This window comes from Salvia hispanica, chromosome 6 (genome assembly GCF_029641045.1).
Source record: "Salvia hispanica isolate PSC_SH4W2 chromosome 6, Shi_PSC_v1, whole genome shotgun sequence".
Lineage (NCBI taxonomy): Eukaryota > Viridiplantae > Streptophyta > Magnoliopsida > Lamiales > Lamiaceae > Salvia > Salvia hispanica.
In genome coordinates, this window is record NC_142697.1 from 40,306,021 (window position 1) to 40,324,477 (window position 18,457).

The following is an 18,457-nucleotide window of genomic DNA, read 5'->3' on the forward strand; positions in this document are numbered from 1 at the left end:
CGTCTCAGCTAAGATGTCACTTTTTTTGCACATGTCTTTATTGCATAGGTTTGTGTATTCAATCGTGGAAATTAAATACGATAACAATTGACGTATAAAGTTATTGTATTCAGAAAAATGAATTTAATAAAATTTGCTCTTCATAGGATTCGGTAAAAAAAAAGGGCAGCGTTTGGCATAAACTTCAAGAATGAACGACAAAAAATGGTTATTCGTTTTGTTTTATATAATCATTCTCATTCGATAATTTTCATATATGTGTTATATCAGATGTCTTATATGAGTATTATTTGTGAGTATCACTAATATAAATATCTAAATAGTATATATGTGAAAAAGTCCTACAATATCATAATTCCTATCTAGTATATTTCTTTTATTAATATTGTTAATTCTTTATGTTAAATGTGATAATATCTATAACATGTAATACAAATTTTGTAGGTGAAAACTCATGTAATCGTAAAAATTATGAACGCACATTTTGACGTATAAAGTTATTGTATTTGAAAAAATAAATTCAACGAATTTTTCCATCATGAGATTCGGAAAAATAAGGCAGCATTTGGAGTAAACTTCAAAAATGAACGACAAAAAATGATTATTCGTTTTTTTATATAATAATTCTCATTTGATAATTTTCACATGCATATATGCATATGTGTTGTGTCAAATGTCTTATATGAGTATTATTTGTGAAAATTATTACCTGTCCGTCTCAGCTAAGATGACAATTTTTTTGCATGTGTAAAGTTATTGCATTTGGAAAAATAAGTTTAATGAAATTTGTCCTTCATAGTATTTGGAAAAATACGGTAGCATTTGGCATGAACTTCAAGAATGAACAACAAAAAATGAGTATTCGTTTTTTTATAATAATAATTCTTATTTGATAATTTCCATATACATATATGTGTGTTATATCAGATGTATTATATGAGTATTATTTGTGAGCATCGCTAATATAAATATCTAAACAATACTCCCTTCGTCCCAATTAAGTTGAGTCATACATTCTTTCAGAATGTTTCAACTAAATCGAGTCATTTCATTTTTTGACAAAAAAAACAAAATATCCAATCACTCTTATTTTATTCCAGCACCTATTTTACTTTATCTCTATCTTTGTTACTTTATTTATTGTATCTCTAATATTTACTATGTACTCCTATTCTTTATGTTAATTGTGAGAATATCTATAGCATGAAATACAAGTTTTGCAGGTGAAAACTCACTCATTTAATCGTAAAAGCTATAAATGCTAACATTTGACGAATAAAGTTATTGTATTTGGAAAAATGAATTCAATGAAATTTGCCCTTCATAGAATTTGAAAAAATACATTTGCATTTGGCATAAACTTCAAGAATGAACGAAAAAAAATGATTATTCGTTTTGTTTTATAGTAGTATAATAATTCTCATTCGTTAATTTCCGCATACTTATATATTATGTCAGATGTCTTATATGAGTATCATTTGTAAGCATCAATAATCGTGAAAATTAAAAACGCTAATATTTGATGTATAAAGTTATTGCATTTGAAAAAATGAATTTAATAAAATGTGCCTTTCATAGGATTTGGAAAAATACAGCAGACATCAGGAATAAATAACAAAAATTATTAATTGTTTTATAGTACTATAAAATAATAATTCATTCTCATTTGATAGTTTTCGTATATACATGTGGTGCATCTAAATATTTTATATGAGCATCATTTGTAAGTAATGTTATTAGCAAGTGTACATTTGCATTATTTGAAATTATTTTATACATTTAATTTTATTCCAATACCTTCAAAATTATTATTAACATCAATATTTTATTTTGTTTTATAGTACTCCATATTTTAAAGTTCACTCATGCGAATATTCAATCCTTAAAGATATTTAGAATGTTAAATTAAGATTGATTTTAAAGTTCAATGACCGCAAACTTGCAATTCTTAAGATTGATTTTGTAACGTTATGATCCATTATACATATATATAGACAGTAGACTTCATTGCCAGATTTACTGAGAAAAAATGGTTATGATAATAAAAGAAGCATGCAACAAGTAAATAAGATAAGCAAGCCCCAGTCTACTCAATGCACATAAGGTGCAAACTACAATGTAGAAATGATAAAGCCACCAAAACTCATGTTGGTTTCAGCAAGAGCACGAACTCAGTAAAATATTGAGAGGTTCACAGATGGAGCTGCAATACGATAACTAGCACGTTACCTGTACGTGTTTTTGTACCGCTGAGACGTGTAAACAATGCCAATCACACTTGCACACTTCTATCCAAATGAGAAAATTGCACTAATGGGTATGAAACAAATTTAAAATTTATACACAAATACAACAGAATGCTACTTGAGCATTTTAACATAAAAGAATCAAGGCCGGAGATGGAAGCTGGTGAGTTGAGAGTGCGAAAAGAGAGCAGCTTATGAATGTAAACTGATCAAAGCTTTAACAGTGTGGCAGCAGATATACAGGCAGACTGAGTTCTTTGCTACAGATCAATTGGTGTAGCAGACTCAAAAATCAAAGTAATGCTGTCTTTAATGAGTTACACCCCCACCTCCATTGTCAATCACACTGTACAGTATGCCCCACACAATGTGGGTTAAAACGTCGAACCCCTCCTCGAAAACTCCACCAGGTCAGCTGAATCTCTTTTCTCGAGTTGAGGGAAAATGCCAAAAAAAAGAGTAACTTCTCCTGAATAGCTGTTTCATCAGCTATACATAGACAGAGAGAACTTCCGACTTGATAGTAACAAACATGCTCACTGACAGAAAACGGAATCCAACTCCCAAGTATCACCGCAATTGATGATATATCATAATTGTTCACTGCCATGAAACCATATATCCTCAAGCACATAAAAATACAATCTCCAACTGAACTGTCAAAGGTCTCATCCATGCTCATAATATCCCATTTAAGACTCTCTGGTAGTAGTCATACTGACGCGTCCGCCATGCATCCAAGCTACTGCTGATCAGCGAAAGGACCAGAGACACACATTGCTGATACAGGAGAACAATGTTTGTGAAGGGATGGACAATAAATAAATAGATTACAACAAAAGCATATTGGAGGGGGGTGGGGGATCAAACCTCCTCTGTCAAACTAAGATGAAACCGTTTCCTCAAGTTCTGTATTGTCCGGGGACCACCTTTGAAACAAGGGAATTCGGAATCCTACAAAACAGGGGGAATGGGATCAGATTGGGTGGTCAAAACTATGATGCTGCTAATAATTTACTCATGACGCAGGGGAAGAGATCCTCATTCCTCAGTTATCTTGTCTTGTGGGCTTAAATAAAGCACTCTGGAAGAAACATGGATTACAAGCAACCAAACGTTATACATATGAGAGATATAGCTTTATATCAATATATCATACAAAGTTAAACGCCAGTAGATCGCTACCTTTCTTAATGGTCACCATGAAATGAGATGAGCTAATTATTAGCAGAATAAATCACATCACTGTTATTATTTTCCATGTTTCCCTATCTTTTTTAGCCTTTTATTAATAACAAAACGCATTGTACTTGTATAATAAAATAAGTGAAGATTTCGCACCTTATTCAATCTTCTTAACGTTATGTGGACCTACGCAACTTCACCATTAATTACTCCTTATTTATAATTAAAAAGGCTATCTTCAAACATTCCCTATGAATCAAAAGTTCAAAACTTTTGTAGAGAATTTGAAGTATTTTCATTTTCATTTGTATATTCCTATAAGCATCAGACTTTTTTGTTATGATATGACTTCAATGGAGTATTGGAGTTTAATGTCACTTCAATTTGTCTCACCTACAACGAAGATAAACTAATGTGAAGATGTTTATTTAACAGGTCTGCATCAACCGGGAAAGATTTCGTAGCACATGGATGAAATTTCGTTATGAGCAGATTATTTATCATCAGACAGACAATTGAGAATACATTTGCTGGATCGGTAGAATCTTCTCCTCCCATCAATACACTATTGTTCCACCCAGGTTCGTAGGTTCTTAAAAAGAAATCAGACATTAATTTTGTTCTGGTATCTTAACAATGCTTTTTACGCACATTTCCAATTAACTTATAGGAGAAGCTACCGCCTTTAACTTTCTGATGATTAACAATCTCACTCTCATCGTCACGAAAAATATGATTGCAGACATTATTATGCAACATTCCTTCACATAAGGTTCTCCTATGAGTTAAAAGAGGTTCAAGAAGGCCAGAGACAACTTCCCAAGCAGATTTTAACAGAAGGTTCCAGACAGAGACAACTCTGTAGAGTGTAGATAGTACTAATTACATAACAAATACTGTCACGTAAACACACCACATATTGGTCCACTGATCCACCTATATAATAACCCTTTAAGAATGCAACACGGTGAAATGATTACAAATACTCCATCATGAAAAGTTTATTGAGCAAACAATAATTTAGAAAAAATCGGATAATCTTACCTGCAACATCTCGACAAGAAGAATTATGCGCTCCGCATGTTTGCGACACGTTAGAAAACCTTGTATGCATAAAACCTGAAAAATATAGGTCGACAACAATAAGATATAAACACAAGACTGGCCTTGACTCGTGCACATTTGATCTAGAGGACAAAGTACACCACTTACCTTAAAATAATCGAAAAATTCACTCGGGATTCCCTCAGCATCAGAGTCCATGACCTAGTACAAAGCAACAGCTGTGTTTCATTCATAAAGTTTTTTAGCTTACAGAACCCAAATGACCTGAAAAATGTGCCTAAGTGAACTCATACATAGTTTCATACTCGTAAGGAAAATGCTAGCTTTATAGGCTGCATAAAAGAATATCTTACCTCAAGAAGTTCACGGGTTAGTTTAAATGGTGCACTTTCAAAATTTACACCGCCAGGTGAATTAGAAAGCATGAAACCAAAATCTATGTGTATAATATGGCCTTCTTCATCCAACAACAAGTTTCCATTGTGCCTATCTTTCACCTGGGGAAAAACAAAGAAAACCCTCATTAGATCACTTGTAAACAGAATGATCAGAACAACAGTAAATTTAAAACACAAATCAGTGTCCATTTCCAGGTGTATATCCTAAGCATGATAGGAAGCCTACATTCAAAAAAGAAAAAAAAAACACAAAATGTGTTTTATTTGCTAATTTCACCGAGGTAAAGAACCTTTTAATAATATATGAATTTGTCAGTAAACTTGATAGATGACATCAATTAAAACTCCTAATGTTCATCACATAAACGGATAAAACCATTAAGCGATAACACAAGCATGTGAGGAAGACAAAAAAAACATGCATTGTGGAGCATGAAAATTCTCAATATAATACTCTTAAAGTAGAATAAATAAGTTGTGATATTCTGATATCCAACATTCACCACTAAATATGTGAATTTTTAGAGCAGATAGCCAGCTCATATTAAGTGTTATCTTTTTAGCAGCTGCTAAAGAGAGAAAATGAGGTTTACCTGTAAAAGGTAGCATACTAGAGAGTATCCGGCCATGCTTTCAACAAAGTTCCTCTGCGAAGTAGAAAGACATCTCAGAACTATTGAGTCACACACTAGCTAAAAGAAAATTCATATGGAGCCCATAAAAGAAGAATAACAAATTTCATAATTGGTATTTTAATATCGGTTTTCTCCACAAACTGGTTCCATGATTAAAAAAAAAAAGGACTAGTAGTAGGCTATACATGCAAAACCGTATAATTTTTAAGAAATTAGAAGTACCCAACGAATCCTTTTTTTCCAAATTAGAACTTGGGTCAACTCTTTGGTGTCAAATTGTTGACTCGGGTTAGATTTGAAAGGAAAAATCAATTCATTGCATTCATTTTTGCAAATAGTCATTTATTTCATATGAAAATAGGGTTTAGTGTATTAATGCATAAGATAAGTGTATTAACCCAATTCTACTAACAAGGGATGGCAATGTAAGTATTCGGCTAATTTTCATCCACGATGGCACGGTAGTGAGAGTACAAACAAAGCTCCAAATCTTTTGAAGACCAAGCATGATATCAAATAAAAACGTACTCCCTCCATTTCATAGTAATGGAGGCAATTCTTTTCGGCACGCAAATTAGGAAAAAATGTGTTAGGTGAGTTAAGTAAAGGAAGAATAAAATATGAAATGAAAAAGGTAGAGAGATGTAGAGATAATAAAGTAAGAGAGAGTAAAGTAAGTGAGAAGAAATGTGTTGACTTTTACTAAAAAGGGAAATGACTCTATTACTATGGAACGTACCAAAATGGTAAAATGACTCCATTACTACGGAACGGAGGGAGTACTACCTAGTTCCAATAGCAGATCACATAAAATTTATAATAAGTAGAATTTCACAATTTTTGGGTTTGGTAACTTAAAGAAAAAATGATATACAGATATTCAAATAATATAGTAACAAATGGCAAAGCAGTTCTACTATTACATAACTCCTAAACATAATATTAACCAAAGAACAATATCCACAAAGACAGTTCAGTAGTGACAATTCAATTTTTCAAAATTAAACAGACCAGAATCAGGGTTACCTGAGAGAGCTTGAAGCTAGGAGAATTTTCTTCATACTTGGCAACAAAGAAGTCGCGCAAACTTGAGATGTTTGGAAACCTACTTTTGATTGAATGAAGTGATGCCTGGCGAAAATAAAAGAGCAGAAATAAGGTTTCATTCAAGATAAAATCCATAATTTAAGGATATTTGACTAAATTTATGAAGCAGTATAACTACCGTGTCAGGTATGGTTTCAATAAGAGCTGTATAAGAAGAAGTAACTAAAACTTCATAAGGGCGCAACCACAGTGGGAGACCAGCCTCCTGAAATATATCTAGAATTGCAAAGTGATGAAAAACCATTCAATATAGGTTAAAGTAGGAAGAAAGTTGAAGCAAAAAATTGGGAAGGAAGTGCACATTAAAATCCAGCATCATTATCGCACAACTATGAATTAAATTAGACAGTGACCTAGGGAAGCGTAACTAATATAATGAACTCCATGAAATAATTTGATATAAAAAACTCGGAGGTAGATCAAGTGCCTTCATGTGAATATTCCTGATCATCACAGAACTTAACATGATAACTGCCTTTTTTGCTCAAAAATGAGAAATATCCACTCATTTTGTAAGCCATCACATGATTCCTATTTATTTTGCTTGTGTGTGGAAACCAAATTAGTGGCATGGATCAAAAGAAAACTACTATATATGCAACAGCTAAGTCATTTATATAATTGTTCATGGATGATGTGATTACGAGGCCATTCTTGATCCTCACATTAAGTGCCTAGATAGATAGGGATTATGAGACCCTCAGATATCCTCTATGATGATTTCTCAAACAGTCTCCTGGCATGTCAAAATCACCACTGGATACACATTTCTAACTAAGCACATATGATACTTAAAAGAATAATGACCAAGGAACACCTGAACATAGTAGTACTGAGGCCAGTGGGCAGGCAGAAAATGTAAACCTAAATTTCTCTTGGGAGAGGGTCACTTACCATAAAAGTGAGAAATAAGTTGTACAGCCAGGTGTTCCTGCCTACAGTCATCCCCACTCTTCACAATCACCTAGATAATACAAGAATCAAATAAAAAGTAATTCAAGGGAGAAAAGAAATATGATGGAACAAGTACATTGCAATGTACTTTCGGTGGAAGAACATAAGAACAAGATTAACAAGTATGAAACTTATACATGGCACAGTTCGCTAGAAATAGGGAGAGAAACATCAATTCATAAAATATGGCAAGAATTGTGAAAAAAAATGAAGCAATCATGATTCATAACTTATTTTGTCAACGCATATACGGTGTAAATATTAGTCAGGCAATGGGTTTCCGTGCCAATACACCCAGATAGATCAAAGCTATCAAGTAGATATCATATACTCCCTCCGTCCCGCAATAGGAGTCCTATTTGATTATGGCACGGGTTTTAAGAAATGTAAAGAAAAGTGGGTTGAATAAGTTAGTGGAATAGGGGACCCACTTATATGTATTAGTTTTATAATAAAATGTGAGTGGAATAAGTTGGTGGATGTGGAGCCTACTTGCCATTTATGGTAAAAGTGAAATAGGACTCTTATTGTGGGACGGACCATAATGGCAAAACATGACTATTATTGTGGACGAAAGGAGTATATTATAGATAGAACTACTCAAAATTAATTATATCTATTGGCTTAATTTCTGGTTTTAATTACACAGAGAGAAGAAAAAGGGTAGCAAGCATGCAGCAGAAGAAATAGAACCCATGTAGTACTTTCCAAGACACATAGCATGCATGATATCTGCGTTATTTTCCGAAAGATATTCATCCAACTTTCTTCATGTGAGACAACTCAATTATTAGATTGTTATTTTATGAGGCAACACAGTTAATTTGAGTATTAAGTTATAAACAAATCCAAGCTATCCTTTCTGATATATTACAAATGGTTGTCTCGTGCGGCTGTGTCATATACAAATACAAAAATTTTCTTTTTAGAAAAGAAGACAATCAAGAATAAGAAAATTATGTCCCTTTGATGTACGTATGGAGCAGCTATGAAATTTTATTATTCAGAAACAAAGAGTTGATGTAACTTACAGAACGCAAATCCCACCCAGGTAGTTTACCATACAATGAGGCGTTGCATATTCTCTCCCTCTTAACCTCCCAAAGTTCACCAGCTAATGCATCACTGACTTTGGGGTCACCCCCATTAGCAACCTAATAAAATTGGAATATATATAATGACAACCCATGAAAACATTTACAATGAAATCAGGCATTTAGACTTTTGACAATATATTCACCTTTGGTTGTGCATCTGATGAATCCTGACCAGCCCCTTTCAAAGGAAGCCCTGGAGGTGCTTCTCCTTTCAAAGCAGCAGCCTTTGGGTGGGCGTGGAGGTTACAACCAATGAATATCAATATCTCATATAGGAAGGTGGCACATAAAGATCTGCCTTAGTAAAAGGATATTCACTGAGAAAATTTACATGGGAAGATTACCTTGACTTCCTCGATAGCCACAGTGCTTGGAACACGGCGGTGCTCCTTCCGGCGAGGCAGATCTTGGTCCACTATGTCATCCATGCTAATCCCAGGTTCAGCTGACAAGACAACCCTTACCCATTCTGAATCACAGTCAGCCTCTCTGGTCCAGCCAGCATCAGTAGCAGTAGGCTCAGCATGGTCCAGTTGCTTCTCAACTGAGAAATTAACACGAACAAATTTCACTTTGGCCTCCCATAACTGAGCCATTGCTTGGTCTATAGCTTCAGAGGTAGACCTGGACATCCTATCATAACCAGTATGGTACATATCCTGCCCTGTCCGCAAAGGATACGCCCATGGTGGTGGCTTTGGCAAAAGTGCATCTCCATTTGCCAATGGAATTCCTCCTCTGGACAGCTTTTGTGAATTTGATCCATCCTTAGAATTACTATTTGAAAAGATGCAGAAAAAATCATAAAAAAAATTATTTATCATATGAAAGAAGAAACATTATAGGTATCAACCTAGCTTATTCTGGGAACAAAACTCACCTGGGAGCTTCACTCTTCAAAACCTCAACACAGATTAAGTAGGGAGCCTTTTCTCTGGAATTTAGAAGAACAGCTTCATCTTCGGGTATGTGAACCACACGATACATACCCCTTCCTATTGGAAAGCATATTCCTGAGAGATCACCATATAAATTGAGCAGTGAATCAATCTCCCCCAGAGATCTAAAGACGCTAATGAGGATACAGTTATTTGTTTGGTGATACACAAGTGACAGCATAAAAGAAATGTGCTGACATGCATAACAGACAAAGATAAACTAGATTATATGCAGTCATAAGACCAACAAATCTTGAAGAAATGTTATTATACAATTATACACTGAACACAAGTAAAAATTCATAATGCATTAGCTCCATAGTTCTTGCATTCTTTAACAAGTAACAAATTCAGCTATTCCTCCAGTTTATATCAGTCTCTGCATGCACAGTCGATTGTATTCCAAAAGCTAGATGCATTAACTTGCCACCTAGTTCTTTAATCATAAAATTTAGGAATCCACATGCAAGTATTAGCATTCATGGGTCATAGAGTATTCATCTAAATGAAGGAAACTGTTGAGAATCTGGGGACACAATCCGAAAGCAGAGCCCTACTGGGGCGTGCTCTCAGAGATAACCAAAAAGTAATATTCCACATGAAACAGAATAAGCACACGACTTAATAGACTTTGGAGATAAAATAACAAACAAAGGGTCCAAAGCTAAAAGAAAGTAATCACTCCCAAGCTTTCAGAACTCAGCAATTCATTAGACTACAACAAGCTGGCGAAATTAATTTTTAATAAAGCCATAGAGGTTTCTCGTTGAAGAAATCCAGAGCACCATAGAAGACAAATAGAAAGGCAGAATGCTCAACAGCTCAAGTAAAAAGAAGGAAATCAGATATTCTGAAAATCCAGGTGAATATTTTACCAAAGATGAGATAGAACAGTAAAGAAAGCAATCAAGCATACACAATTTTCCTAGCAAAAAATCTACATATTCAAAATAGATATTTTAGTGTAAGGGCAAGCTGATGTATAAAACATGAACCAATGTTAAATTTCGTTTACCTCCACTGTTTTGTGCATCATCTATATGTGCATTGATTTCTACAAGCGACTGAAAGAATGCAAGAACAAAATGTTCATTAGATGGATGAAATTTGAGGATTTTGAAGGAAGCAAATAGAAAATTAAGACAACCTCACGAAGAGCAGATTTTCGATCTTCAACAGGAAATATATCAACAAGGCCATAAGATGTCTCACATAATGTTTGAACAAAGTCAAGTGATTCATGATATGTCCCTTTTCTAAACAGTGATGCACTGTTTGGCAGAGGAGGTTTGGCATTTGACTTTTCCTTTTGCTGCTTTGGTGAGCCAGGAGAGTTCTGCAAAATGAAATACCATTGCTATGAATTTGTTAAAGAAGCCAATTTATATCAAGCATTTCTTAATAAATCATAGGAATGAATCTCTGCTAGAAATATATGCAACTCTAATTATATAGATTAAACAATACCCACAAGAATTATTACAATTACCTTCCTTGTAGGACATAAATGATACATAAAAGATAGTACCCTAAAATATATCCTGATTCCTGAACAATGATGCATATATTTATCCGAAAAGGTCAAAATCCATGATCTACCATGGTTTGAAAGTAATCAAAGAAAGCAGTTCTGTTTCTTTAACCATATCAAAATTGCCATCATTTTACATAATCTTTCAGTATACCTTATTTTATTTCATCTCTGTTCATGAATAATACTAGAGGGTCTAATCACTCATAAGTCAGCCACATAAACAGACATTTTGACGAAATACATTGAGCTAAAGAAGACATGTGACTCAATCAAGAGCAACAGGGAACATCATCTAAGATTAGATAAAATATAGAATACTGCATCTTCCCCTAAAACCTGTACACTGAAATTTTTTAACTCATTAGCAAATTAATTTAAATTTAGAAAGTTAAACCAAGTAATATTACTGCCAGTTGCGGTAGACAGCTATTGATCAATAATATGTTTTCTTCCAGGGTAGAGAATTATTGGGTTCTCATTCCGAAGGAAAAATTTATAATTCAACAATTTCGACTATGATAAGCATATAATGTAGGGAACCCTAACTTAACCAAAACCATGGTCAAAGGTAAAATGTTGACTCTCACTTATATGTTATTCCCCACTTTCATGTGGAACCGATCTGGGAATCCATACCCCTTTAGAATCGGATGTCGATGATCTGCAAAAGGGTGGCAAACTCAAATACAAGGCCCATCATCCATTTGCTGCCCCTTGGGCTCACATTTTCGATGGCGCCCCTTTGATAATTACACCTAGAGAGTACAACTACTCCAAAATATATAGATTTCCAAGCTCGAATTAGGAAATACTTTACTGCACCCAATTACTCCTGACACTAATATTAACACCCAGGGAAACAACTATTTCAAAATATAGATGTCCAAGCTAGAATCAGGAACTACTTCACTGCACCAATTACTTTGAAGATGACATCCTAACACAGAGTATCAGTAGTAAACAATTTTCATGTTTTGGAATGTTTCAGGTTCTTATTTAAATATGGGGAACAACTGACCACTTTGTTCTTTCTGGAGCCATAGAGTTCAGAATCCTCAACAGAACGGTCACGATCCTTGAACAACTTCCGAAAAAAGCTCTCTGTTCCAGGACTGCTTTCATGCGTATTACTGTAATGGCCGTTGGTATTCGCCTTTGAAGCTTTGGAGTCTTCTGGATGAATACGAAACGACCTACGGAACAACGCAAACTCTGACTGCTCCTCATCTTCACCATTTGCATGTCCCTTCCTGTCCTCATCATTCCACTCCGAATCTTTCTTGTCTTCATTTTTTTCTTTAAATAGTTTCTTGAAAAATCCTTCTTTATCAGGATCATCACCGGGCTTTGATGCTCTTTCCAAATCATCAAATTTATCACTACCATCCTTCCTGTCCTCAAATTTGTCCTTAAACAGCTTTTTGAAAAATCCTTCTCTTTCATCATCTTCTGGAGCTCTGGACAAAGTTTTTTCCTCTGCATCACTTTTACCTTCGCGAAACAACCGTTTAAAAAATCCATCTGAACTAGTGCTAACTTCCTCCTCATCTTTACCACTCAAAATCCTGCGAAAGAAACCATCTTTCTCCGACTCATCATCATCCTTATCAACTGACTGCTTCACATCTTCATCTCGACTACTACTCAATAACCTCTTGAAAAAACCAGCCTCTTTGTCATGCTCCTCCTCATCTTTACTTCTATCCACCGACTTCTTCATCTCCTCATCCCGGCCATCCTTTAGCAATCTCTTGAAAAACCCACCTTCCTTCTCAGGATCTTTCTCATTCTCCTTAGCCAATGATTTTCTTGCATCCTCATCCCGACTATCCCTCAACAACCTCTTGAAAAACCCACCTTCCTTCTCGGTCTCCTCAACAAACTCTTTGTTCTTATCCCCTGACCTTCTCACGTCCTCATCCCGACTATCTCTTAACAACTTTTTAAAGAATCCACCATCCTTGTCAGGCTCCTCATCTTCCTTCTCAGCCGACTTCCTAAACAATAAAGCATCACGAACCTTGGCCCCTGGGATGAACTTCTTAAAAATCTTATTACTCTCATCTGGCGATCCTAATACCTTACCACCATCATCCTGAGATATCCCTGATGAGGGTGAAAATGACATAGACCGTGATGGATGTGTACTACTCGGAGGCGGTGAAGATGTGAATGACAGCAACTTCTGTTTAGAAGACAACAACCTATTCAGCACCTGATTCTTACCAATAGGACTACTGCTACTACTATTGATATTACTAGAAGATGACATAAAACCACTACTCCACGACGTCTGAGGTTTAATCAAAGGAGGCCATTCACCCATCAAAGTAGCTGCAAACTGGCACTTCTCCTGAATCCTACTAATCCCCTCGTTATCATCTACATCTTCCAACTCCGCCATCAAAAACCATTGTACTTTAAGCGCAATTTTGAGGGATCTCGAGCATATATCAATCACAAACTTATCGAGTGAAGGGCTAGGTTTGTGGATTAACATATAGCAAATTTGAAACAAGTAGCTCTCGATGCCGGAGAGAGGAAGAGTGTACATCCGGTTGCACAAGTAATCTCGCACCCCAGGATGATCGTGCTTGTAGAGGTAGCTGACCGCGATCCATTCGCAGAAAAAGGAGGAATCGAAGAACCTAATCAGCCAGCCGCTCTCACCGATGCTCTCACTGGTTGGAATCGTCCGCGTCACCTCGCGAGGTGACTCGGCCCACTCGCCGAAGGCACGCGTCAATCCCAGTAGCCTCGCCATCGTCAAATTCTTCTGCTCATCCTAGAAATGGGCATCAATCAATCTCAATCCAAAACCCCTAATTTTGAGAATTTGAAGTGATATCCCCTGAGGCACAGAATAGAAGATGATGTACACAAAGGGAATTTGGAAATTGGGGTTTCTACCGGCGCCGTGAAATTGGCCGGCACCAGCGGTATAATGGGGAAATGGTGGTGGTGCTAACGTGCGCGGAGGGGGGAATTCCTTTTAAATTGATTTTTTCTTTTTCAAGTTTCGAGTTGGGTGAGTGACGGCGATGGCTATTTCTCTTTGTTGGAGTCGAAATTTTATTATTTTTTTAAAATAAAAATATATCCATATCGATTTCAATTTTTAAATACTCCAATTTATGGGGAGTCGAAAATTAATTATTTTAAATTAAATATATATGTGGATTGAATATTCTAAAATTTATGTAAGACAGTAAATTTGGAATGGATCACCTATAACATTTTCTGGCACTGCAATTTGAATTTTGAAATCAATGTCCTTTGTGAAATTTGTAGTGTAAAATTATGACTCTCAAATCAACTTGTCATCTTGAATTCAGATCCTATATTTGGACACGAAACATATACAGACAAGGAGTACTACTACTACTACTACACCACTAATACTTATATACATGATCAGATGCTTTTGCTCAAAGCTGTACATGCATGCGCACACACACACACGTTGTGAGTTTCGTTTCATTTTTCCCTCATGTGCTTGGCTATCTGATTCACCTTCTCTTGCAAATCAGTGACAACCACAGAGATCCTCTTGGTCTCGCACAGATGAAGAGCCGCCACGTCGATCTGAAAGAAGTTGAGTAGTGAGGTCTCCAATTTGGTGAGCTTGTTGGAGTAGTAAAGCCTCATGAAGAAGTTCCACTTGCTGACCTTGGAGCACCTCCGAACCAGCAGCTCCGCCTTCATTAGTCTGACCGTGAACGCTTCCGTTTCGCAGGGAGGCCGGTCCAAGATGGCGTTCAGGCTGTCTATATCATCGGTGGAGGGTTTGATCGCGTAAAGTGTTGACTTGACACGATCTAATTGGGAGATGAAGCCGGCCACTTTTTTACTTGAATCAGCAACTGATGTTAGGAGCAGATCAAAAGCAGCTCCTAGAGCAGCCCCTTGCAACTCCATTCACTACGCTGTTTTGTCAGATTAAGCAGCTAATTGTAGCTAGCTATTTCCCACTTATGCATGTATGTGTCCATGTATATATATACACACGCACGCACACCTATCTACTTGACACCAACTTTAAAGGTATAAAGTTGTTTTTGTCATTTATTTAACGTGCTCTAAAAATTACTCCCTGTATAAAAATTTAGTTGCCCGAATAATTCAAACCATTGGAACAACATTTATCTATCTACCAATCATATACAGCCACCATACAATTTTACAACTCAAGACGTTCTCATGATAAAAGTACTTGCTATATATTTATAGAAGATTGGGATTAAAAAAAACTAAAATATAGTAGTAAAACATAACTGACACCAAATCTCAATCATTAGATAAAAAAATGAAATAATAAGATTAAAACACATATGTCAATTTTATATATCAATTAAGTCACTACAAGATCGTTTGAGTTCATATGAGAACTCATATGAACTGAAATTATCTAAAAACGACCTTTCGTATTTAGTTGTGCATAAAGATTTGTTTTTTTTTTTTTTAATATTATCATAGTAATATAGTTACTCCCTTCTTAGGTTCAGAAAAGAGTCAAAAGACTGTCCCTCTTTTCTTTCTGAGATGTTTCCTAGGCCTGCGCAGCCGAGTGCAATACTTTGGTAAAAGGAGAAAAACTAGAGAAAGTGAAGGAGAAGAACAGGAATACTTAGGTAAGGAATGTCATTGTTTTATTGAAAGTAAATTGAAGTTGAATAGCCCGTCAAGTACACGCGGCCACCGTACTCAGCTTATTGCTTATGTAAACTTTTAGTACTATTTCAATTTAAGTCATCTATAATGTTAGTACATCTTAAATATTCATACATGGCAATATTAATGAGTTAGACAAGAAATATTCTAGTACTACTATCTTTATATTCTGAGTTCTGACAATGTTAAATTCCACGGAGTGCAATATTTATCTGTGTAGATAATTTAAAATGCCTTTATATTTATGTACTATTATTAGCAATATAAGTAAAAAAATACCAGTGAGTAGTTATATATTGTCGTTTGCAACCTAAGTCACCCACATTGAGTAAAAAGTATAAATTCCATATTCCATTGAATGATTTTTCCGCTGACCCACCCAAACCAGTGTTGAATTCGATAAGAAGGAATTAAGTGACCACAGATGAATTACCATTCGTCTTCCTCTTATAATTTTTAATTGTTGTTGATTGCATGTGGCCTACTTTAAACGTCAACAACTGTGACACAAATAATGGATTTGGGCTACTTACCTAGCTGGACGTTACCATAATCAAAGAAAATATTACTAATATATCTATTTACTTAACTTTTGATGTGGCTATGGTGCGCACTTCCACTAAAAGCCAAAAAACATGGCCTTGTTCCTAATTTATACAAATCTACTGAGAGCGAATAAACATTAAAATAAAGTCCACTGATAATCCGGTCAAGTTTGTAAGCATTATGTCGCCAAATTATGTAATGCTTGCATCAAATTAAATGACACCGTTTTGATGCTTTGGACAAAGTGAAAAATTAATAATCCATGTATAATTCACTTATCATCCAACTAGGAACGTACTTCCAAGAGTAGTAATTTAGTTTATTACGATTATTAGTATTTTATAATATGCGATTTAAGAAATTAATGAACAAAGTTGCGAGTAGCATTTATTAAGCAAAAACTCTTGAGTCCTCTCCTCATAATAGCCGAGAAAACATGGCACCGTAAATCTCAAACCCTCTCCTCTCCAACAAACCCAACGCCGAGCTCCCGTGGAGCTCGACGTAAGGTCCCACAATGGAGGCTGTGGTTCTTGAGCGTGATGATGCAGTAGGCGAAGCTGTCGTTGCTGCGTTCCGGGAACCTCTCGTAGTCGACGTTGGCGTTGAGGTGGTAGGTTTGTATCAGGGTTTTGAGGGATGAGAAGGCGTTGGAGATCCAGAGGCAGCGTTAGGGACTCGGAGGTATCATACCAGCAGTGACTTGAGCCCGTCCAATAAGCTCGTCAATAAACTGCCATCTTTTCCTATTTTCCATATCATTGAGATTTAGCATGTCTTTGGTAATTTCATTAATAATTTAATATATTCTTCTAGGTTTAGATTTCCTCTCCTATTTAAAGGAGATCTTGCCGATTAAAAATCATTAAGAAATAATATATGGATTAACTCTCACTTATCACATCTTTCAATCTCACAAATTTTCAATCGTTCAAATCTCAAACTCAGCTCGTACTCGATCTCTCACTCATTAAGCCAATAGAAAGCCTAATAGGTAGCCTAGCAAGTATTGTTGTCACTTTTTCACGGCCTCGTCGATTGCATAAAATTCTTTATGATATAGTGACAGGTCCCGGCTTCTTGCTGAAATATGCCAACGGGTGCCCAGCTTGTAGAAGAACTCCAATACCGAAATACTCCTTCCGTCCTGGATTAAGAGTCCTATTTAGTTATGGCACGGGTTTTAAAAAATGTAAAGAAAAGTGAGTTAAATAAGTTAGTGGAAAGTCTCACTTATGTAAATTAGTTTTATAATAACATGTGAGTGGAATAAGTTGGTGGAATGTGTGGTCAACTTACCATTTATAGTAAAAGTGAAATAGGACTCATTGTGGGAAACACTGAAATAGCAAAACAAGACTTTTATAGTGGGATGGAGGGAGTATGATGCATCAGTTTCGATGTAAAACAACAGTGTGAAGTCAGGCATGTATAACATGGGTGGAAATCATGATATGTTTCAATGCCACAAAACTGGAAATCATGATATGTTTCAATGCCACAAAACTGTTCTCGGTCGCTGGTAAAATCAAAAAAAAATCCGAGAAGATAAACCTAAATCTATCAACGGAATATCTTGCATTTTTATGGCAAGATATTGTGTAAGCTAGGAAAATCAACCAAAATATGCTCACTAAGAAAACGAGAAAATAAATAAAAGATAACAACCAAATTTTGGACTGTAATATTTATATCTTTCCGGGGCTGTTGTCGTCGTAAGGTCCGAGGTCCTATATATATGCAGTAACTCTTTAAGTTAATTCTCCCTCTGTCCACCAATAAACTTTCCATTTATTTTTTTTACTACTTTTAATAATGGACCTCAGATTCCATTAATTTTATTCTACTCACATTTCATTATAAAACTAACTCGTTGATACGATGATAGCTAATTCATAGTGTTTAGACTGGAAATAGTAGTACCAGCTTAATTTTTCTAATCAACAGTAATAAAGTGTTGAAAAGAATAGACAAAGCTATAGGGAATCAGAAATCTTAGCATCAGACAAATGCTCAATATTATAGCAAGTCAACTTACCCTATTAAATGAGTAAATTAAAGCTTATGTAAAGAGTAGTACT

At 35.5% G+C, this 18,457-nt stretch overlaps 2 protein-coding genes across 4 annotated transcripts; both read right to left on the minus strand.

Moving 5' to 3' along the window:
* Nucleotides 1-2,152: 2,152 nt before the first annotated feature.
* LOC125204196 (phosphatidylinositol 4-kinase beta 1-like) lies at nucleotides 2,153-14,184 on the minus strand. Of its 3 annotated transcripts, XM_048102770.2 has the most exons (16): nucleotides 12,178-14,184; nucleotides 10,773-10,961; nucleotides 10,641-10,689; nucleotides 9,568-9,700; nucleotides 9,032-9,464; nucleotides 8,831-8,911; nucleotides 8,622-8,744; nucleotides 7,531-7,600; nucleotides 6,755-6,852; nucleotides 6,556-6,660; nucleotides 5,488-5,541; nucleotides 4,850-4,993; nucleotides 4,644-4,697; nucleotides 4,476-4,550; nucleotides 3,117-3,200; nucleotides 2,153-3,026 (listed from the first exon to the last, which is right to left on the minus strand). In XM_048102770.2, the coding sequence occupies exons 1-16, from the start codon at nucleotides 13,921-13,923 to the stop codon at nucleotides 2,925-2,927; spliced, it is 3,540 nt and encodes a 1,179-aa protein (XP_047958727.1). In that variant the 5' UTR covers nucleotides 13,924-14,184; the 3' UTR covers nucleotides 2,153-2,924. The 3 variants fall into 3 exon arrangements, 2 of the variants coding, with proteins under 2 accessions (XP_047958727.1, XP_088916422.1); XR_016132455.1 differs by lacking the exon at nucleotides 2,153-3,026 and having other exon boundaries at nucleotides 4,644-4,714; XM_089060296.1 differs by lacking the exons at nucleotides 2,153-3,026; nucleotides 3,117-3,200; nucleotides 4,476-4,550 and having other exon boundaries at nucleotides 4,642-4,760.
* Nucleotides 14,185-14,636: 452 nt separating this feature from the next.
* On the minus strand, nucleotides 14,637-15,077 carry LOC148923785 (RPW8-like protein 3). Its single transcript, XM_089061611.1, has one exon. The coding sequence runs from the start codon at nucleotides 15,075-15,077 to the stop codon at nucleotides 14,637-14,639; it is 441 nt and encodes a 146-aa protein (XP_088917737.1).
* Nucleotides 15,078-18,457: the final 3,380 nt, after the last annotated feature.

Coding starts and splice junctions, on each gene's coding strand:
- LOC125204196 (XM_048102770.2), bottom strand. CDS start 13,923: ATGGCGAGGCTACTGGGATTGACGCGTGCCTTCGGCGAGTGGGCCGAG. Junction 10,690..10,772: donor GAAAATCTGCTCTTCGTGAG/GTTGTCTTAATT, acceptor GCATTCTTTCAG/TCGCTTGTAGAAATCAATGC. Junction 4,994..5,487: donor TAGTATGCTACCTTTTACAG/GTAAACCTCATT, acceptor GTTTTTCCCCAG/GTGAAAGATAGGCACAATGG.
- LOC148923785 (XM_089061611.1), bottom strand. CDS start 15,077: ATGGAGTTGCAAGGGGCTGCTCTAGGAGCTGCTTTTGATCTGCTCCTA.